Consider the following 23678-nt stretch of genomic DNA (forward strand, 5'->3'; position numbering starts at 1 on the left):
GCTGTCTGGGGCAAAGATTCCTAAAAATAAGAAAAGAGAGTCCCATGCTGCTTGGCATGGGTTAGCCCTGAAAGACATTTTGAATTGACAAATTACTACAACTTTACCACGTTTTGAATCATAGACAAACTCTCTCTCTCTCTCTCTATATATATATATATGCTTGCTTGCTTGCACCTGTAACTAACTCTCTCATTTCTTTCCCTAGTTTCCTAGCATTGTCTTTGGTGTGAGATCTAAGGTACAGATTTACCAGGGGTAAGTGACTGGTCTCTTGGGACTGGGAGCAACCTGAATATTTTGTGATCTTTGGTGTAAATGACCATTTATCACACAGTCCAGCTTGCCTGGGTGGCAAGATGGACTGGTGTGTCCAAAGGGATTGTTTATGACTCCGTTATAAGACTATTGTAGCTCTTATTTCATGTTTGTTACTGGGTTGGTGAAATCTAATTATAGAACATATAACCAGTTTGGGGCATCTGCTCTGCTTTTTGACAGTCTTCCCTAAGGGTTGGAACTTTTGGTCACGAGCCTCTCCATACAGCACGACATACATAAGAACATAAAAATGGCCGTACCGGGTCAGACCAAAGGTCCATCTAGCCCAGTATCCTGTCTACCGACAGTGGCCAATGCCAGGTGTCCCAGAGGGAGTGAACCTAACAGGCAATGATCAAGTGATCTCTCTCCTGCTATCCATCTCCATCCTTTGACAGAGGCTAGGGACACCATTCCTTACCCATCCTGGCTAATAGCCATTAATGGACTTCACCACCATGAATTTATCCAGTTCTCTTTTAAACGCTGTTATAGTCCTAGCCTTCACAACCTCCTCAGGTAAGGAGTTCCACAAGTTGACTGTGCGCTGCGTGAAGAAGAACTTCCTTGTATTTGTTTTAAACCTGCTGCCTATTAATTTCATTTGGTGACCCCTAGTTCTTGTATTATGGGAATAAGTAAATAACTTTTCCTTATCCACTTTCTCCACATCACTCATGATTTTATATACCTCTATCATATCCCCCCTTAGTCTCCTCTTTTCCAAGCTGAAGAGTCCTAGCCTCTTTAATCTCTTCTCATATGGGACCCGTTCCAAACCCCTAATCATTTTAGTTGCCCTTTTCTGATCCTTTTCTAGTGCCAGTATATCTTTTTTGAGATGAGGAGACCACATCTGTACGCAGTATTCGAGATGTGGGCGTACCATCGATTTACATAAGGGCAATAATATATTCTCAGTCTTATTCTCTATCCCCTTTTTAATGATTCCTAACAACCTGTTTGCTTTTTTGACTGCCTCTGCACACTGCGTGGACATCTTCAGAGAACTATCCATGATGACTCCAAGATCTTTTTCCTGACTTGTTGTAGCTAAATTAGCCCCTATCATATTGTATGTATAGTTGGGGTTATTTTTTCCAATGTGCATTACTTTACATTTATCCACATTAAATTTCATTTGCCATTTTGTTGCCCAATCACTTAGTTTTGTGAGATCTTTTTGAAGTTCGTCACAGTCTGCTTTGATCTTAACTATCTTGAGCAGTTTAGTATCATCTGCAAACTTTGCCACCTCACTGTTTACCCCTTTCTCCAGATCATTTATGAATAAGTTTAATAGGATTGGTCCAAGGACTGACCCCTGGGGAACAACACTAGTTACCCCTCTCCATTCTGAGAATTTACCATTTATTCCTACCCTTTGTTCCCTGTCCTTTAACCAGTTCTCAATCCATGAAGGACCTTCCCTTTTATCTCATGACAGCTTAATTTACGTAAGAGCCTTTGGTGAGAGACCTTGTCAAAGGCTTTCTGGAAATCTAAGTACACTATGTCCACTGGATCCCCCTTGTCCACATGTTTGTTGACCCCTTCAAAGAACTCTAATAGATTAGTAAGACACGATTTCCCTTTACAGAAACCATGTTGACTATTGCTCAACAGTTTATGTTTTTCTATGTATCTGACAATTTTATTCTTAACTATTGTTTCGACAAATTTGCCCGGTACCGACATTAGACTTACCGGTCTGTAATTGCTGGGATCACCTCTAGAGCTCTTTTTAAATATTGCCGTAACATTAGCTAACTTCCAGTCATTGGGTACAGAAGCCGATTTAAAGGACAGGTTACAAACCTTAGTTAATAGATCCGCAACTTCACATTTGAGTTCTTTCAGAACTCTTGGGTGAATGCCATCTGGTCCCGGTGACTTGTTACTGTGAAGTTTATCAATTAATTCCAAAACCTCCTCTAATGACACTTCAATCTGTGACAGTTCCTCAGATTTGTCACCTACAAAAGCAGGCTCAGGTTTGGGAATCTCCCTAACATCCTCAGCCGTGAAGACTGAAGCAAAGAATCCATTTAGTTTCTCCGCAATGACTTTATCGTCTTTAAGCGCTCCTTTTGTATCTCGATCATCAAGGGGCGCCACTGGTTGTTTAGCAGGCTTCCTGCTTCTGGTGTACTTAAAAAACATTTTGTTATTACCTTTGGAGTTTTTGGCTAGCCGTTCTTCAAACTCCTCTTTGGCTTTTCTTATTACATTCTTGCACTTAATTTGGCAGTGTTTATGCTCCTTTCTATTTGCCTCACTAGGATTTGACTTCCACTTTTTAAAGGAAGTCTTTTTATCTCTCACTGCTTCTTTTACATGATTGTTAAGCCACGGTGGCTCTTTTTTAGTTCTTTTACTGTGTTTCTTAATTTGGGGTATACATTGAAGTTGGGCCTCTATTATGGTGTCTTTAAAAAGCGCCCATGCAGCTTGCAGGGATTTCACTTTAATCACTGTACTTTTAACTTCTGTTTAACTAACCCCCTCATTTTTGCATAGTTCCCTCTTTTGAAATTAAATGCCACAGTGTTGGGCTGTTGAGATGTTCTTCCGACCACAGGGATGTTGAATGCTATTGTATTACGGTCACTATTTCCAAGCGGTCCTGTTATAGTTACCTCTTGGACCAGCTCCTGCGCTCCACTCAGGACTAAATCTAGAGTTGCCTCTCCTCTTGTGGGTTCCCGTACCAGCTGCTCCATGAAGCAGTCATTTAAAGTATCGAGAAATTTATCTCTGCATTTCATCCTGAAGTGAAATGTTCCCAGTCGATATGGGGATAATTGAAATCCCCCCACTATTATTGAGTTCTTAATTTTGAAAGCATCTCTAATTTCCCTTAGCATTTCATCATCACTATCACTGTCCTGGTCAAGTGGTCTAAAATAGATCCCTAATGTTATATTCTTATTAGAGCATGAAATTTCTATCCATAGAGATTCTATGGAACATGTGGATTCACTTAAGATTTTTACTTCATTTGATTCTACATTTTCTTTCACATATAGTGCCACTCCCCCAGAATGAGGGCTTCTACTAAACTTTAAATGTACTGAAATCCTGATGACCTGGATAGCTTTTACGCAGACTCAAATCACTTTACTAAGGAAACAAATTGTATCTCTGGGCAACACTGCTACGCGTGACAGTGTCATGCACGACATTAGGGGAGTGCAAACCCTTCCCACTTAAGATTGAAAGTCATTTGTGAGCTCTGTGAGGGAATTGGTGGGCAGGTTACTTTGGAATGCTCTTCATTCACGTCCCCCAGTGGTTAAATCTCATTGCTAGAATTAGGTTTGATGGATTCATGTCTGTTGGCAAGTATTTACTAGTACCAAAGTGGGGTTGGGCCTCAGCTCGTCAGCAACAGGAGAGCTCCGATCTCAAGAAAATAAACTATTTTTTGTAAAAACACTGAGATCCTTTATTTGAACCACAATATCACTAAGATGAGATGGCTTCAAATAACTGCTGGGAAATGCTCTAGGTCACTGCATACCAGTCTCAGATACAGAGTGAAAATGGCTTCTGCTGAAATGAACCATCACAATCTATTTCCCACTTCCAATTGTATGGATGAGTCTGAGGTAGTTAGTTAGAGAGAGAAAAAAACCCTGTTAATTTCAACGTGTCCTTTCCCACAGGCTTGAACTAGAAATACGCTCTGACCGGCATCCCAAAGAACATTCAGATCCAGTGGTGTGCCTCCTAAGGGATGCTAACCATTTAAAAAATTCCCACTGGTTTCCATCCGGGTGAAGGGCACTCAGTTTCTTGCAGGATCAGGCCCAAAGTTTACATATACCCATGTAGTGCCAAAAAGTTTTCCAAAAGTTTGAGACGTGAACAAAATTCAAGTGAACCCCTGCTGGAGCATGGATTCAGCTCAAACCTCAACCTGGGATGACTTTCAGCATTACTATGACTTGAGCTGAGCAGTTTCCACAGCTTACAAACTTTCCAACATCTCGAGCTGTCTTACAAGAGCAGCTACTGTTTGTGGGAAATGCATCTTTTGCATAGAAATGATTAATGGTTAATCTTCTAGGGAGCAATATAATATCTAGCAAAGAAATTAATTACAAAGACCCAAACTAAAATTTTACATATCAAAGCCACCAAACAAGACAGAAAATTCAGCTCCCAAGTAGGCCCATTAGAGTCTTTTATGTTGAGCAAGATTTCACTATATAAAGGAATGAAGTTAATGAGGAGCAAAAAAAACCGTCACAGAAATACAATGTCACACATAATGGAAACCATTCCACAGCAATTTTTTGGTGAACTGTAAACCTTTTTTGTTTCTTTGTCAGGTAATTGTATAAGGATGTTTCATTTTGTCTACTGTATCCCACTAAAGATTATTTTACGTAACCAATTTATACTTTTTGTTCAATCCAATATTTGTACCTTAATCCAGCTAGTTCATTCTGGTATGATGATATCTGTATCTCAGTTTCCTCTTGGAAGGCTTTTGTCTGATGCAAGGCTCTCTCGAGGTCATCTACCTTGGTCTTTAGTTTCGCTATCTCAACAGATGCAAGGCTAGCTCCTTCTTTAGCCTACATGAAAAATAGGTTTGGTAAACAAGAATAAAAACTGTATGACAGAAAAATCCCTGTTAGTACCAAAACTATATTTGTAGAAACATGGCTTCCTCTCATTCCTCTCTTGTTTGTACTGGTCCCTGTTGTCTAAGAAACCAATCTGATTCTAATTGTGCTTTCCTTGTTCAACCTGCATTTTTCTTAGTATTTTTCTAAATTAGTAAATTAAAACGTCACAAGTCTCCAAAAGAGACAGACTAACTCCTTGCATTTTTCTTTGAACTTTATATAACACATCTAATCAAAGTTTACCAGTCACTCCCTATCCATCTGAAATATTTCCAAATTGCTCTTAAGATAATTTATCTCATTGATGCCGTCAGAGGCAATGGGAAATGAAGCCATGCCCTGTTTAGTTTCATGAACTACCTTTGACTTGCTGAGCTCCTGCAGCAATCTGTCTCGGTCATCCTGAAGACTAGCCATGGACTTGGAAAAGGCATCAATCTGTTGAACATAATTCCCACACTCTGACGAGAGCCTGGTAATCTCACGGTCTTGGGTGATTAATGTCTTGCACAAATTTTCTATTTCATCAGCGAACTGATCAAGAGTGATCTTTTCACCATCAATAAGCACTGGGTTCAAAAAAGTATGTTCTTTGAGTACACTGAAGAGATTTGATTTAAAATAATTCAGGTCAGCTTCAAGTTCATCTGCTCTTTTTTTTTCAGACTTGAGTTCAGATGCATATTTACTCTGAAGTACCTTGAAATCCTCTATTAATCTGTCTCTATCATCTTGCAAAGCAGTCATAGCTTTTCCAAAGGACTCATTTTGGGATTTCAATTTTTTATTCTGAAATTGTGCTTCTAATAGCCTCTTCTCTGAAGATGCATCAGCTTCCTTCCATAGGAAGTTAGCATCGTGTTCAAATGCTATCATACTGTATTTATCTTCTACATCTTTTGTATTTTTGCCTACTACATTCTGGACTTCTTGAAACTTGTCCTGAAGTTTTTCACCAGGTTGTACACTAGCCTTGAAATCTTTATTCTGATTATGTTGCCCGCTCCCCCTAGTTTGTGGTTTCTCTCCAGATTCAGAAACTAGCTTCTCTTTGTTTATTGATGCAATTAGAGACTCTAAGTCTTTAACTTTGGAAGTTAATTTTTGATTTTCATGTTCTAAAGATTCTGTACTCTCCTTTTGCAATTTATTAGTCAGCTGCATTTCTTTGATTTGTTTCTGAAGATCAATTTTTTCCTGTTCAAGGTTCTTAATGCTATCCAGTTGCTGTTTAAGCAACTCTTTCAACTGATTATCTTTCAATGACAAAACTTGGTTAAGATCTTCCCTGTACTTTATTAGTTGTGCACTTTGCATTGCATTTTCAGAATGAAGATCATCTATCCGATTCAAAAGTTTTCTTAATTCTTGTTTCAGGGCACTGTTCTCACTAGCACTGTTCACTAATAGACTGTCTTTCTGACTTAAAACATTTTGGTGATGATGCTCCAGATCTTTGTATTTAGAAAAGAGATCATCTCTGTCATACTGGAGAGATGACATTGATTTTTTAAAGGCATCAATTTCACTAGCAATCTCAGCCTTATCTTGAATTGCTTTGTCTGCTTTCATCTGGAGATTTTTCAATTCATTTTCCATCCTCTGACAGGCCTCATCAGATTGTTCTCTCTCTTTTAGCAGAGACCTTATCTGCTGTTCATACTCATTAATCTGTTTTCTATGCTGAGTCTGTATCTGAGTTAGATATCCAGAAATCTCCCCACCCTTAGAAGAAATCAGTAGAGAAATTTCTGTATCTTTGTTGTTCAGCATTACCTTCATTTGCTGAGAAATGGCAATCTGTTTTTCCAACTCTGCATGGGTCTTTTCCTTTTCAAATAGAAGTTGTTGTAATTCCTGTTCTTTTCTAGCAAAATTACTTTCCAATGCTTTTATCTCTCTTCCTGCATCACTACTATCCTCTATAAGATGATTAAGAGAATTATTTTCTTTAAGCAGTGCTTGCAAAGCTGCTTCTTTTGACTGAAGAGCAATCTCCAATTCTTGTTGTCTGTTGATAAGAGTCACATTTTCTTCCTTTATTCTACACAGCTCACTGTAGTGTTGTGTATCTACAGATTTTTGCCACAAGTGCATTTCATTCTTGGATTCTTCTAACATGGAATACTTAATCTTCAATTCCTGTATCTGAGCCACTTTGTCCTTCATTTCTTCTTCTAAGGACATTATTTTCTTACTACTGTCATCCATCTGTTTCTCTTTATTTTGAATAACCTCTTTGAACTGTATTTCCCAGGTTTTCATTTCACCAATTACCCGGTCCCGGTCATTTTGAAGAGAGGACATACATTTTGTAAAAGCTGCTAATCTGGCCAAAGTTGCATTCAAATCAGCTTGAAGTTTCTTGTTTTGAGAGTCCTTAATGTTGATTTCCTCTTGCAACTGATGAAGCTCACTAACAGCCCTGTCTTTCTCCCTCTGAAGAATATTATGTCTTTCCTCAAGGTTCAACCATTCTCTTTTGTGAACTGTTTTCAGTTGCTCAAGGCCAAGCTCTAATTCTTTCTCAAATTCTCTCCTTTGAATTTGTAGTTGGTCTTCTTTCTTCTTAAGTTCCCTTTTCCCACTTAAATTCTCAGCTGCAAGCCTTTCCAGTTCACTCTTTGACTCATCCAACAAAGCTTTTTGGGAAGAAAGCTTTTCATTCAGATTGTCTATTTCTTCATTTGACTTGGCGAGCTTTTCTGTGGTATTATTTAGATCTTTTTCAAATTTTTCACTCTTTGACTGTGATAATTTCACAGATCTTTGCAAGTCCAGAATCAGTTCCTGGAATTTAATAGAATCTTTTTGCAACTGGTTAACTTCTTGCTGCTTTTCCTTTAAGAGTTCTTGCAATTCTTTGGTTTTGTTTTTTGTACCACTATTGTCCCTCTGGGCACATTTCACTTTCTCCTCAAATACTTTTACAAGATGCAACTGTTGTTCCTCTTTTTCCCTAATCACACTGCATTTCTCTGCCTTTAAGTCTTCCAACTGTTGAATCAGCAAACTGTTTTGTAACTGTGCAGATTTCAGCCTGTCTGTCAGCTGATCCACTTTTTTTATATGGTTGAGCAACTCTGTCTCCAGAAATTCTCTCTCATTTTTTACTTTGTAACAAGTTTCTTGCACATTTTCAAGTTCTTCCTGTAGAAGACACTTGTCATCTTCTAAAATCTTAACTCTCTCATTTAAGCTAACAATTTCTTGTTTAAGACTTCTAGATTCATTTTCTAACTTTGATAGACAGTTGTTTTTCTGGTCCAAAGATTCTTCAGTTTCTTTTACTCGTTCGGAAATCAATTCTCTCTCCTGCTCTAGGATATGCATATTTCTCTCTTTTACTGAAATATCATCATTTAACAAAGCAATCTGCTTTAATAATGATTCTCTTTCATTTAATACATCACTGATTTTAGACTGCATATCTGTCTGGGACACTTCCATTTGAACCTGCAGGTTTTCCAAAGCTAATTTAGTTACATTAATGTCATTATGAAGGACCTCATTTTCATTCTCAGTTTTCTCTAAAGCCTGCTTTAAGTTTTCAGAAGTGTGTTTCAATTGCTCATTTTCCTCCATTAGCTGCTTGTTCTGCAGAGCAGCTCCATGAAGATGATGCTGATATTCTTCCATCCTTGATGCATGTTCATGTGTCTGCCTTTCTGCTTCACTCTGTAATTCATCAATTTCCAATTGCTTGGATTCAGCAAATCGTTTCAATTGGTCCTTTATATCTTTGTTTTCATTAATGACTTCTTGAAGCTGTTTCTCAAGCTCATGATTTTCAGATTCCCTTTCATTGAATCTGTGAATAGCTTCTTGCTTTTCTTTTCTAGTGACATCAATAACCTGCCTCATTTCTGCTATTTTACTACTGATATTCTCATAGGCTTGCAGAAGTGACTCATATTCCTGCTTTAACTCATTATGTTTAGCTTTCCATCCTGTTAATTCAACTGTCTGAGAATCTTTTAAAGTATTGAATTGGAAAGAAAAAGCCTCTTTCTCCTGAACTATAGTTTCCATGGTAGATTTAAGACTTTCACATGCAGCAGTTAGGTTTTCATTTTCAGTTAACAGTCTAGCATTTTCAGAAACAAGGGTCTTCTCTTCACACAATGAAGAAATAGTATCTGAGTTTTGTTTTTCTCTGCCAAGTTCAGACAACAAGCGTTCAAGGGTATATGCTTTATTGGTCAGTTCTTCTTTTTCTAACATTATTCTGTCAACCTGATCTTTCAGAAATTTGTTTTCTTTCAGGGCTTCCTTGCGTGATATTAAGGCTGCTTGGAGCTTTCTTTGGAGACGTTCTCTGGACTTTTCATCTGCAGCATTCTTTTGCTCTTGTGGTTGAAACTCATCGACATTTATATTTTTCTCTATCTGCTCTGGGGTTGTTTTTGTTTGTTTCTGAATTTGATATTTTGTTCCTTCTATTAGCTTAGCTCTCCCAGAATGATCATGTTCCAGTGACTGAATACAGATGTCTCTGTCTTGTAATCTCCCGTGGAGCAAATTAATTTCTGAATGTGACTGTACCAGTTCCTTGTCAGTGGCATTTTCATCTTTAACTTTCTTGCATAATACCATAGTATTGCTAACCTCAGAAGCTTCTACAGTCTTCTCACGTAGCATACTTAACTCCATCAACAGTTCTTTGTTTTCTTCGCTGAAATGTTTTAATTCCTTTTTCATATTGAGTAATTCTGCATTGGATTTCTCCAAACTGTTGATGAGCTCCTCTCTCTCTCGCTTCATGTCTTCAAATGCCATTTTAAAATGTTTGGCTTCTTTCTGGCTTTCCTGCAAACTGAGCTGTAACTGCACAGCTTCTTTCAATATTTCCTTTTCCTGATCAAACTTATCTTTGAAATCCATTAGAGTACAATGCAGTTCCTTAATTTCCTCATTCTTTTCTGCAACTTGTATATTGGCTTGTTCAAGATCAACCTTCAATTTTTCAGATTCCTTCTGGATAGTCTTGTAATCCTCTACACTCTTTTTAATTACAGTTTCCTTCTCGTTATTCATACGTTCAATCGTAGTTTTAAGGTCCATTACCTCAGTCTCATATTTTCCCAACTTTTCTTGCAGTTGACCTATCTCAACGAACAGGCTGTCTTTGTGTTGCTTATAGTGCTGTTCCAACTGACTCATAGAATTCTTCAAGTTTACTGTCTCTTCTGTTTTCTCACCAAGTTCAACTGCTGTCTTTCTCAACTCATCCTTTAATCTTTTTGTTTCTTCACAAAGTTTTGTATAGTCATTACTTAGTTTCTCTAACTCACTGTCTTTCACTGTCATTTCAAACACTGCCTGTTCTGATTCTCCTAACACATCTTGAACCTCATATTTTTGTTCATCTGATTCCAACTTGTTTTGGTCAATAGTTTCTTGTTCTTGAAGTGCTGCTACATGAGACTCCAACTCTTTCTGTAGAGAGTATATTAGCAACTGATTACAATCAAATTCTTTACACTTTCTTTGATGAACTTCCTGGAGTGCTTCGTGTTCGTTTTTGAGGAGTTCAAGGTCTTTAGTTTGTTCATCAAATACCGCTACAAGTTTAGCATATTCTCTCTTTTCTTTCTGCAATTTCTTAATATTTTCTTTCCAGGTCAAAAATGATGCCTGAAGTTTCTTTTGAAAGATTTCTTTATCTCCTTCTAATTGATCTGGCTGACTAACTTCATTATTGAAATCCACAGAATTATTACCAATGTCCCCAGCATAAGATTCTACCAAATTAGTATCTTTCAATAATTCCTCGTCGTCTACAATTTCAGCCTTGAGATTTTCAAGAGTTGCAAGAAGATGAGAACGTTCCTCTCCATATTCTCTCTCTTTCTCACTAAGTACAGACTGCATGTGAGCAAGCATAGAGTCCTTTTCCTGCATGGACTTTAGATTTTGCTCAGATACTTTTTCTTTTTCAGCAAGGATATCTTTTAACTTTGCAACACTGTCCTCCAGCTGCTCCAAACTGGATACTTTGGCAGAAAAACTTTCATTCATGTTATTTATCTTGGACTCTTTCTCAAACAGCTGTTGCTTCAGAGTTTCAAGATGGGACTCAAGATCTTTATTTTGTGTTTCAACAAGTTTCAACTGATGTGTTAACTCATCAACCCTCTTCAAAAATTCCTCCGTTTTTTTATGCTCTTTTTCTATTTCTTCCTGTCCAATCCTTTCAAGTTTTCCAATTTTTTGCATTAGGTCTTTTCTTATTATCAATGCAGCTTGAAGCTTCTTTTTCAGGATCTCTTTTTCCTTAACTAGTTTCTCAAGATTAAACTGCAGCTGCTCTTTTTCACTTATTAAGTCATTAAATGCAGTTTCTTTGTTGCTTAATTTAACCTGATTATGTTGCAGTTCTGTTTTACAATCTTCAAGTTGCTGGGATACTCTATTAATATTTTCTACTGAACTACTCTGAACAGCTTCCAGGTGCTGTAGTTTGGTGTTTAATATACTTCGCTCTTCAGAAAACTTCACCATTTCATTAGACATGGATTCCATGACTTGAGCAACAAAACAATCCTTTTCTTTCAGCTGCTGATTTAGTGCAGAAATTATATCGTTCTGCTGGTTAGTCTGTGAAGTTAAATTTTCTACCCGGTGGTCTTTTTTCTCCATTTCTTCTAGGAGACTCACTATTTTTTTACCTTCAATGTTCAACTTCTCATGACTGATTTGGAGTTCTTTTTCTGATTTATCTAGCTTCTCTTGAAGCAAATTAACTTCCTTGTTCATTTCTGCTAACAATTTTTCTCTTTCTTCCACAAGAGACTGTTGTTTATACAACGTGTCTTTGACAGAGGCCATTTCTTTTGACAGACATTCAATTTCAGAATGACAGGTATTTTTCACCTTTTCAAGATCATTCTGCAACAGCTCCTTTTCTTTCTCTATCGACTGCATACTTAATAACTTATCTTTTATAATACCCATTTCTTTCTCCTTTTCTAAAAGAAGCAGTTGAAATTCCTCTCCTTCCATTTCTTTGCTCAGAATAGTGGATACCATGGCAGAGAATTTTTCCAGTTTAGTTTTACTACTACTAACTTGCTGACCAACATCTGAAGTCTCTGCATCCTTTTCTTTGAAGAAATGTCTACTACTAAGTAATGCAGATAGGCTTTCAGTTAGCTCCTCTTTTATAACATCCAGCTCTTGCTGTAAAGACTGGATTTTACCATCCTTTGGTTTCATTTCACTTTCTAAACTGCTCAGCTGCTCCTTAAGAATGGCATTTTGCTGAGTTGCCCTATCAAGTTCTGTTACCCACTTGTTTTCTGACTCAATTAAACTTTGTTCTAACTTTTCAATTTTAAGCTTTAATTCAGAGACTTCTTCACCCTTCACACTAACCTGCATCTGTAACTGCTCTTTTTCATTCTTCATCTTCAGTTTGACAGCATCTATCTGCATTCTTGAGTAATTCTCAGTGACTTCTAGTTTTTCATGAATTTCTTGTAGTTCTTCTGTTTTTTGCTGTAACTGATTTTGGTATGTAATAAGTTCTTTGTTTTCTACAATCAACTTATCAATAGTCTCTTGTAAGAGAATTTTCTCTTTCACTAAAGAATCCACCTGTTGCTGCAATCTCTCTATTACAAGAGCGCTGTCGCGGCAGTCTTGAGAGGATTTGGAATGTATGTTGTTCAGCTCAGACTTTAAATGTTCAATATTTTTAGCCTGTTCGGTGCATTGCACATAGAGAGTCTGTAAAGTTAATTCTTTTTGCTGTGTATCTTGTTTCCATATATTTATTTGGTCCTGTGCTTTTTGGTGTTCACGTTTTACAGAGTCCAGTTCAACTGTCAGAGAATCAATTTTCTTCTGGTTAATAGCAAAATTGTCATCTTTTTCCTGCAAAACACTAGTAAGGCTTTTCACAGCTGCAGCACTTTTCTCTAGTTCCTCTCTAAGCATCTCTATCTCATTAGTAAGAGCACTAATGTTGCTCTCTGCCAGCTGTATACTGACATCTTTTTTGTTTAATGAATTAAGTAGCCCAGCTATAACTTCCTCCTTCTTACTAAGTAATACATTAAGTGTGTTTCTTTGCTCATACTGAGCTGCAAATTTTTCCTGCAGAGATAAGAAAGCATCTTCTTTTTCCTGTGCCAGTTCTTTGGACTTTTGTATTTCTTGTGTCAGTTCATGCATCTGACTCTGAAGCTGAGAAACTAACTGTATCTTCTCTTCATCTTCACTTGCTCTGTCACTTAGCTTTTTGAGGAGACTTGTTTTTTCCACAAGAGAAGATTCTTTTTCTAGCATGGACTGGCTAATATCATTTATTACTTTCTTCTGATCATTTATCTCTTTTTTTAGTTTTAGTGTGGCTTCTTCCAGATCTGTAACCTGGTTTCTTAAGACCTCACATTCTCTCTCTTTGTCATGAAGATCTGTCTTCAATTTATCATTGACTAATGTGGCATTACTGACAGCCAATTCCTTCTCTAGAACAATTGTTTTTAACTGTTCTGCTTCAGAGGTCAAAGACTCTAACTGTTTTTGCTGCATACAGAAAGACTCCTGTACTTCAGAAATGTGTGCTTTCAAATTAACATATTCATCTATCTTTTGCTTTAAAGACTCGTCTTTCTGTATAACTGACTGATTCAATTCTGCTGTTTTTTCCATCATATTTTTAAGCTGACACTGAAGGTCAGAAATTATCTCCATATTCTCAGACAGTTGAAATCTAAGCAAATCAGACTCCTCAGATTTATCTTTAAACAACTTTAATTCTTGGGCTTGCTTCTTAAATTCATTTTCTTTTTCTTGTGCTGCCTGTCTAAGCTGACTGGTTTCAGAGCTCAGAGCTTGTACCTGGTTTTGCAAATCTGAAATTATTTTCAAATGCTGCCCTTCTCCTGCCACTTTGATTTCTTTCATTTGCTGAATCAAAGCTTCCTTCTCAGAAAGGAGAGCGTCTTTTTCCTCAACACCAATTTTTAATTTTTCATTTTCAATGGTTAGGCTATCAATTTGGTGCTTCAAAGCTAAAATATTATAATCTTGCTGAGACATGTGTGAAGTCAAGGCAGATATTTCATCTGACTTTTTCATTACTGTAGCATTAACTGTTTCAATATTTACTTTCAATTTTTCATTTTCTAGATTTAGTAGGTGTGCTTGGTGCTTAACTGACACAATTTCTGACTGGTGCTGCGTCAACTGAGACTGAAGATCAGCACATTCACTTGACTTTTTGCTGCATATAACTGAAATGTCTTCCTTTTCATGTTTTAGCATATCCCCTTCTTTCCTTAGTAGTTCCACTTGGTTATTTAACATTGCACTTTTTCCGGTTTTCTCAGCAACCTGCTTATGTAGATTCTCAAGCTCTACATCTTGATTTTTTATAGTAAAATCTCTCTCTTCCATTGACTGAGATAACTTTATATTTGCCTCCTTAAGCTTTCGAACTTCATTCTGTAACTTTTCCATATCCACTTTATTTTCCTCTACTTGCTTACGTAAGGAAACATTATGAAGGATTTGTTCTTCTTTAGCTTCAAAATCCACAGTTATGTCTTGAATTTGTTTCTGCAATAATAATATTTTTTCCTCACTCTGGCTGAGCTGTTGGACTAGTGTGTTACATTCAGTCAACTTATTATTTAGCATTTCTTCTTTTTCTACTTCTCTGTCTTTAGCATCCTTCAATTGAATGATGAATGATTGTATTTGTTCATGTAACTGTTGTGTCAGCGCCCTGCTTTCAGACAGCTGATTGGTTAGCACATTGCATTCCTTTGTTTTCTCTAGCAGCTGCTCTGTGACTGAATTTTCTTTTTGCTCTACAAGTGTTGAAAGTTGCTCAACCTTTTTCATTAACACCTCTTTATCATAATTTAGCTCTGAAAGTGTTTTTTGGTACTCTGTTTCACTGACAGATACCTTATTCTCCATCTCTGCTACAGCCTTGTTTCTCTTCAACAGCTCACACTCCTTCATGTCCAATAGTTTGGACAAACTCTCATTTTCACTGACTAATTGTTGCTTTTCTTTTTCCACAGTATCTATGATATTTCTCAGATGTTCATTTCCTTTTATTTGCTCTGACAAATCTTTTTCTTTCCCCTCAAGAGCTGCTTGCAACTGCTTATTAATTAAAATAACTGTTTGTGTCTCTGCTTCCATCTTACTAACTATTTCTTGTCTTTCAGTTATGTGGTTCTTAAGTTCTTCAAATTGCATCTCTTTGGCTTTCAGGTCTCCAATTAATTTATGTTTAGTCTCTTCACTTTGCTGCTCCACAATCTGAAGTTTTTGCTCCAACGATGTAATCGTCTCTAGTTTCTCTTGTAAAACGTTTTTAACTGTTTCTTGATGTTCAGTATGTTCTGCAAGTTGTCTGGATAACTTAGCCAATTCTTCATCTTTATTTGCAGCTTCCAAAACTAGCTTGTTGTATAAATCTTTAACTGATTTTAACTCCTTCTCAAAACTCTGTTCTTTGTTCTCCTTCTCTTTAAGCAAACTCTTTAGTTTCTCCTTTATAGAGCTGTTTTCATCAAGCTGGGATTTCAAATATTTAGTTTCTTCTCTGTATTTTACCTCAGTTTCTTGTAGTTTTTCAGAAGTTTTATTAATTTGTTCTTTCAGCAAAGTAATCTGTGACTCACACTCCATGAGCTTGTTATGGTATGTAACCTTGTTGGACTTGATTTCAGAACGTAGATCCTTAATTGTTATACTGTTCTCACTGATTTGCCGTATCAACTCCTCGTTTTCTTTGGTTTTAGCTTCAGTCTGGCTTTTAGATTTCTCCAGTTCCAACCCCATTATATTACTCTGCTCAGAAAGTACAGAAATCTTCATGCTTGTATCTCTTACATCAGCTGTTTGAACTTCTTTGAGTAAGTGGGTTTCCCTTTCAGCCTTTGTCAATGCTTCTTCCATCTCTCTTATTTCTTCCTCTTTGCACTGGAACTGGCGTTTTAGAATGACAATCTGTTCAGAATACTCAGTCATACTGGAAGAGAGGGCAGACATTTCTTTGTCTTTTTCCACTAGTACTTCCTTGAGGTTGTCAATTTCTCTTTCACGTCGCTGGAGGTCTTGAATTAGTTGAGATCTCTCCTCTAAATGGTTTGTGTTCAATCTGTCAAGTTCTTCATTTGTCTGGTTAAGTTCCAGTTGCATCAATTCTACCACGGCACCCTGTTTCAAGGTCTAAACATCAAGAAAACAATGTTACAAAATACGCTAGTTGAGAGGAAAAACTGCTCTCCTGCTTATGAGACCAGTACCCAAAGCTAAATAATCAGTCTCATTAAACAATGCTTGAACTAAAAACCTGTATAATGATATAGTAACAAATTACCATATATACTTGATCATAAGCTGGTTCGTTTATAAGCTGACCCCCCCAAGATGGATAAGTAAAAATGGAAAAATTTTATAACCCGTTCATAAGCTGACCCTATAATTCAGGGGTCAGCAAACTTTGGCTCCCGGGACATCAGGATAAGCCACTGGTGGGCCGAGATGGTTTGTTTACCTTGAGCATCCACAGGCACGGAGGTAAACCTAAGTAAACAAAGCGTCCCGGCGCACCAGCTGCTTACCCTGATAGGCCGGGACAGCAACTGGTGGGGAAATTTGGGGGGGGGGGGGGGAGAGAAGCTGGGAGTCAGGGCAGTAACCCCTGTGACCACCCCCCACATGACCCCACCTCTAGCTCAGGACCCCCACACTCTCCCCATCCCATCCCTTCCCATCTTATCTGGGGAGGATGTCTCTGACCTAGCTGGAGTTGCTCCGGCAGGCTGGGCAGCGCGGCCGCAGCCTGCTCTGGCGGGCCAGACTGGGTGGCATGGCCGCAGCATGTTCCAGTGGGCTGGGCCGGGCGGCACGGCCGCAGCGTGCTCCAGCACCCGAGCGGCGCGGCCACAGCCTGCTCTGGGGGGTGGGGCCGAGCGGCACAGCTGCAGCCTGCCAGCCCCGGAGCTGCAGCTGTTTTGGAGGCTGGGGAAGAGCAGCGTGGCCAGAAGCGGAGAGACTCTGGCCCCGCCTCTTCCCTTCTGGCTCTGCTGGCTGTGCTGCCTCTCCTTGCTCCCTCTGTTGAGGGAGGAGCTGTGTCCCACCTCTCCCTCTCTATACCCATTCATAAGCCGACCCCCATCTCTGGTGCTTCCCTTTTTTACTAAAAAAATTCGGCTTATGAACGAGTATATACAGTAACTAAGGGTTATTTTATGATGACCTTCATATTCAAAAAAGTTTAAATGGCGAGTACTTTTAATTTTTACATATTCTGCTAGACAATTATAATGGATCAAGCCAAACTAAGCACATGTAAAAAAAAATTCCACATCACTTTAATGAGTTACCTTTTCTTTAAATGTGGCAACTTTTTCTGTTAAATCACTGATAGTTATTTTCTGTTCAGTGCACTCCACTTCATACGCGTTGTACTTCTTGAAGACTTCATCCAGCTTAACATAAAAGAAATTTTTCACGGAGATATGTAAGTACACAAAAGAAATAATGCCTATATGTCTGTAAATTACAATCCTGAATTTAAGTTTACGTAATTCTGATTTATAAAGAAACTGATATACAGTCTACACGCAGGGACCTTTTAATTGACCAATGAGACACAGATTTGTAGGGATAAAGCATAGTAATTGTATAATGAGTCACAGCAACATCAGACAACAGTTCAGCACAAGTAAGTAAGTAATACCACATTCAACTGAAAGTGCAGAAGATTCTAAATAGGAAAAATGACAATAGTGTTATTGGAATATGACCAGGAAGCCAAGATAAACACCACAAAATTTTGGTCATTTATATCTCTTCCAAGAGATGTCAAAACAAAATTTATTCACAAGAACACAAACTATTATTCAAAAGGAATGTAAAATAAGATAGGATTAGATGGGTCAGGGAATCAGTTTCAAGCTGGCTGAGGTAATTTGAAGTTGTTACCATCTGTGAAGGGGCACACCCTCACGCTGACAGAGAGGGGACTAAAAAGCTTCGCTCGGCCTGTTCAACACCAACGAGGAGCACCTGCAATGCTTCTTTTGCCGGGAGGATGCAGGGGGAAGGAGTAGCTTAAAAGGGAAAACCTGCCATAAGAAGGGGCAGTGAAGAGGGAGAAGGCTGCCCCACCTCAACAACCGAGATAGGCCCACCGAGAGGGAGACAGCAATGAGCCTCACTGCTCCCAAAGCCACAGGACACAGACTCAGAGCAGCATGTACGATGAAGAAGGGGACCCTGTGTAGACTAAGCTCAAAGGGCTGACCCAAGAAGACTGCCTGAACTCCAGTTCATCCTTGCATCTTTTCAATTTCCCATGGACTCCCCCCCCCCCCCATATGGGAAGAAAGAGAGCAAAGAACTTTTCTTTTCTGTTTGTTGCTTCAAGAACACCTTGGGCATCTGCCATGGGGGGAGAGAAAGACAGTCCAAGGACCTGAAGAGGACTCTGGAGAGGATTTGAGGGGAACCATGCCCCCTACACCATCCAACAGATATTCAGTGGCCTTTGTGAAATGAACTGACAAGTCTCAGTCCACTTCCTACTGAGCAGATGCCAAAATCAAAACTAGCATCCTGGTTAGCAGCCTCAACTAAGAAACCAAAGTTGAATAGGCATGGAGATTGAACTATTGTACTTCCCCCATATGAAGGAGCAGCTTCGGAAGAGGTGGAGTGCATTGTATGTATGTATCCAATATATCATTAATAAAAGGGTTCGGGTTGCTAGTGTTGTCTCTCCTGTACCTTTTCCAGGTATTGACATTTACTTCAAATTGTAAAACACATTTTTTAAAAAGGCCTAAAACTTGCATTCAATTAGGAAACTGTTACCCAATATAACAGGATTATATTTTCTTTCATTATTTCTATTAATTCTTTGCAAGACTTTTACAAAAAACAATAGATTCCAAATCAAAAGAAGGCTACATGCATTTAAATTCAATATTGTTCCAAAAGTAATTATGTTCAGTGCCTCATTGTGTGTTCAACTTACCTTCTGTTCAGTTTGCAAAAGCTTTTCATCAAGTTCCTTGTTCAGAAGATCTTTTTCTTGAAGTAACTGCCTCAAATTTTCAGTCTGCTCTAGTTTTTCTGTTGTACTCAACAGCTTTTGTTCCTTCTCCGCAAGTGAAGTTTCAAGGAAGTTTTTTCTATCACTTAATCTAGCAAGAAAATATTTATTTAGAACTCTAATACTCAATGTTCATTTTATTAAGTAGTATTTGAAAACAGAGCTTGTTATTTTCCAGTCTTAACTTTCTAAAGCCAATGTATAATTTTTAGGGCTATCAAGCAATTAAAAAAATTAATTGAGCTGTTAAACAATACATTATCATTTATTTAAATTTTTGGATGTTTTCTACATTTTCAAGTATATTGATTTCAATTACAACACAATACAAAATGTACGGTGCTCACTTTATATTTATTTTTGATTACAAATGTTTGCACTGTAAAAAACAAAAGAAATAGTATTTTTCAATTCACCTAATACAAGTACTGTAGTGTAATCTCTTTATCACGAAAGTTGAACGTACAAACGTAGAATTACGTACAAAAAAAAACCTGCATTAAAAAATAAAACAATGTAAAACTTTAGCGCTTACAAGTCCAATCAGTCCTACTTCTTGTTCAGCCAATCGCTCAGACAAACAAGTACATTTGCAGAAGATAATGCTGCCTGCTTCTTGTTTACAATGTCACCTGAAAGTGAGAACAGACATTTGCTTGGCACTGTTGTAGCCGGCGGCGCAAGATATTTACATGCCAGATGCACTAAAGAGTCATATGTCCCTTCATGCTTCAACCACCTGATGACAGGTTCTGCTCGATAACGATCCAAACAGTGTGGACCGACGCATGTTCATTTTCATCATCTTAGTCAGATGCTACCAGCAGAAAGTTGATTTCTTTTTTGGTGGTTTGGGTTCTGTAGTTTCTGCATTAGGGTGTTGCTCTTTTAAGACTTCTGAAAGCATGCTCCACACCTCATCCCTCTCAGATTTTGGAAGGCATTTCAAATTCTTAAATCTTGGGTCGAGTGCTGTAGCTATCTTTAGAAATTTCACATTGGTATCTTCTGAGATTTGTGTCACATTTGCAGTAAAAGTGTTTTTAAAACGATCAACATCTGAGACTGCTATAACATGAAATATATGGCGGAATGCGGGTAAAGCAGGAGACATACAATTCTCCCCCAAGGAGTTCAGTCACAAATTTAATTAATGCATTTTTTTTTAACAAGTGTCATCAGCATGGGAGCATGTCCCCTGGAACAGTGGCCAAAGCATGAAGAGGCATATGAATCTTTAGTGCATCTGGCAAGTAAATATCTTGCAATGCCAGCTACAACAGTGCCATGCAAACACCTGTTCTCACTTTCAGGTGACGTTATTAAGAAGTGGGCAGCATTATCTCCCACAAATGTAAACAAACTTGTTTATCTTAGTGATTGGCTGAACAAGAAGTAGGACTGAGTGGACTTGTAGGCTTGAAAGTTTTACATTGTTTTGTTTTTGAGTGCAGTTATGTAACAAAAAAAACCTACATTTGTAAGTTGCACTTTCATGATAAAGAAATTACACTACAGTACCTGTATGAGGTCAACTGAAAAAAAATATTTCTTTTATCACTTTTACAGTGCAAATATTTGTAATAAAAAATAATATAAAGTGAGCACTGTACAGTTTGTATTCTGTTTTGTAATTGAAATTGATATATTTGAAAATGTAGAAAAACATCAAAAAATATTTAATAAATTTCAATTGGTATTCTATTGTTTAACAGTGCGATTAATCGTGATTAATTTTTTTAATTGCGATTACTTTTTTTGAGTTAATTGCCTGTGTTAACTGTGATTAATCAAAAGCCCTAATAATTTTCTAAATACAATTTATATTACTATGAATTCACTGTTTGTACACTTACCATAAAAATAACCAAGTCCAGAAATAATCTGATTTTACTATTGTAGTGGAAATCAAGACTTATTTTCAAGCTTGCTGAAAGTATTATATTCTTTATGTTTCACTGCAAATGTAAATTTAAAGCTGCAAAAAGACACATGTATAATTGCAACTGGTCCTGTACTGAATGTTTTTAAAAAAATGTTTTACCCTTTAAGCTGTTCATTCAAACTGGAAACAAGCACTTGGTGCTTTTCTGCATCTCGCATTTGTTGGGTACGCAGTTGACTGAGCTGGGTCTGCAAACGTTCATTTTCACTCTGCAACAAAGCAATGGTGAACATGATTACAGCTCACAAATATCCAGAATGGCAATAAAATAGACATCTTGAAAAACTGCCCCATAGTGTTTCACATTCTACACACTGTAAAGATTATTGTTCTAGCATATTAGTGATTACCAATTCAGGTCTGAAATATTACTGGTTCAAACAGTAGATGTTACTCACCTTTGAGAGGTTTCTCCCTTAGTGATTGCATCATAACATGAAACTCAAGAGACTCTAAACACTTTACACAAAAAGACAACAAAACACAAATACTCGTACTGTGTAAAAGCAGCTTACTTTTCTGTGCTTGCCTTCACTACATTGTTAGCTTGAGGTATAACTCACGTTTTGCCCCTAACCTGATTCCTGTCCACACCCAAAATCTCTAGATCGAATAAAGTGGTGAGTTAGCTGACCCATAAGGGGGTTGGTTGGTTGAAGCTTGAGTGCTGGTGGTGCTAGTAATAAAATGGGAATTCAGCAGCTGGAGTTACTACTCATCAGCTGCTAATTAATGATTCTGTGGTGCCAGTCAAGTCACTCTAGGTAGCTGGAGTGTTGTTTCAGAGTGGCTGCTCTCATTCCATTCTCACTCAAGACTGACTAACTTGAATGGAGTAACTCTAATGTATTTATTTACTCAAACTAACTGTTGCAGTGAAGACAAGTTCTAAAAGAAGAACACCAGAGACAGCTCATTCTTTGAAAACATTTTCCATGTTGATTTGAACACAGTAATGAATTCCAACTGCTTCTCTGCAGATCTTTTTAAACTTTTGTTGTTGCTCTGATCAAAGGCAACCAGCAATCTGCAGTAGATTGCAAAATAATCTGTGGAAGGAGGTGAAAAGAAAAATAAAGCAAGCTCCATTGACACAGTTTATAACACAGTATAACTCTGTTACTCTAGCCAACTTCACTGCACCAGTTCATGAGTAAAACTGCAAAACAAAATAAAACAAAAACAAACAAACAACCAGCAACCACAACCAAAAGCAACATACAGAAATCCAAAATCACCAACAAGAGTTGGTAGGACAAACAATATGGCAAACCTGTCACCTCTAGGGAAAATATGCTATCACTTTGGAGTGGGCAGAACACACCTGTACAGCCCTCAATGGCTGCCCTTCTTCCTCTACACCAAATGTTACCTGTATTGAAAGGCTTTGTTACAAGATTCTCAAATATTAACATATGGTTGTCTGCCTCTTAATATAAACAACTTAATTTAGAAAAAATACCCAGTAATTTAATATATGCATTTTACTAGCTAAAGGAACAATTAGATATATACCACAACTGTGGAGTTTTAGGGAGAAGTTAGTCATGTCATTTTGAAAGCTTAGAAAATTGTCAAACAAAATAATGTATGGACCAGGAAACTTTTAAAACATCTGTTTGGATTGAAAGCTTTTAATTTATTATTTCATTTGGTGTCTTCATGGATTAATTTTGGGAGGTTTCTAGAAACAGTCATTAATAAGTGAAACAATTATTACTATTATTTTTTTTAAATCACAAGCAGTTACCATAACAACCTAAATACCATACCATATTAAAAAAGAGTAATAGAGACATTAACTGCTAAGAAACTCCCTCTATACTTTGAAGGTGTAATTTATTGCCATTTCAATCTTGTGGAAAAAGGACAGATTTGGGGTGATATCCTGACATCACTGAAGTCAATGCAACTTTTGCAAGTGAATTAAATGGGCCAGGATCTCTCTGTAGGCTGGTAGCTAAACATCAGAAGCATACTCACACACAGGTTTTAAACTATATGTAGGGATAACTACATCCTTTTGTGCATTAGATAACTTTGCCGTGGAAGGATTCTAATTTTAATGTATGGGGTTTTTAAAAATGTAATAGATACTACCAACCATTTTACCAAGACAGGGAATCAACAACTGTTACAGATCAACTACTCTGTACAGGACATAGTAAGTTACTCAAGTGTCAAAAGTGAATGTTCAAATTATTCTCCATAGTGTCCTCCTACTTTTTAGATTTTCATGTGTATTTATTTCACACCCTATTTGCCTACTATCTGATAGATCATCTTGGTTTACGTGTCCTCTGATTGCAACTCTCATAAATATGGGGATTGCTCTACCACTTTGGGAGCTTCCATCTATCTAGAAAAATCTCTCTCCTCCCTTCACCTACAGGCCCTTCCCTTATTAAATCTGACTTCAATAATTTCATTTTCTTATTAGCTTTTAACTTCTCTGATTATGAAGTGTTATGCAACCTCCTTTAGCCTACGAGAAAATGATGTACTATTGATATTAGAAGTGATATTAAAGATAAGTAGTTATTAGGGCTTGATTCCTCACTCACATCAGAATAAAACCGAAGTAACTACTGAAATGCAGATGTAGAGTAAGTGAAAATACACTTGTGTCAGTAACAGAAGAATCAAGTTCTTGACCTCTGAAACAGGCCCTATACTGTTG

The 23678-nt window shown here is 37.5% G+C and overlaps 1 protein-coding gene across 1 annotated transcript in view; it reads right to left on the minus strand.

Moving 5' to 3' along the window:
• The window catches only part of LOC112116409 (golgin subfamily B member 1-like), a 69885-nt gene that overhangs the window by 12491 nt on the left and 33716 nt on the right, over positions 1-23678 (minus strand). The window contains exons 18-22 of the mRNA XM_026651574.1: positions 21098-21207; positions 18976-19144; positions 17321-17425; positions 5322-16160; positions 4756-4907 (exon numbers count right to left, since the gene is read on the minus strand). Coding sequence (XP_026507359.1) covers positions 4756-4907; positions 5322-16160; positions 17321-17425; positions 18976-19144; positions 21098-21207 — 11375 coding nt within the window. The remainder of the gene's footprint in view (positions 1-4755; positions 4908-5321; positions 16161-17320; positions 17426-18975; positions 19145-21097; positions 21208-23678) is intronic.

The sequence above is a fragment of the Terrapene carolina genome, unplaced genomic scaffold, assembly GCF_002925995.2.
Source record: "Terrapene carolina triunguis isolate 2854851 unplaced genomic scaffold, T_m_triunguis-2.0 Scaffold96, whole genome shotgun sequence".
In the NCBI taxonomy this organism is placed as follows: Eukaryota; Metazoa; Chordata; order Testudines; family Emydidae; genus Terrapene; species Terrapene triunguis.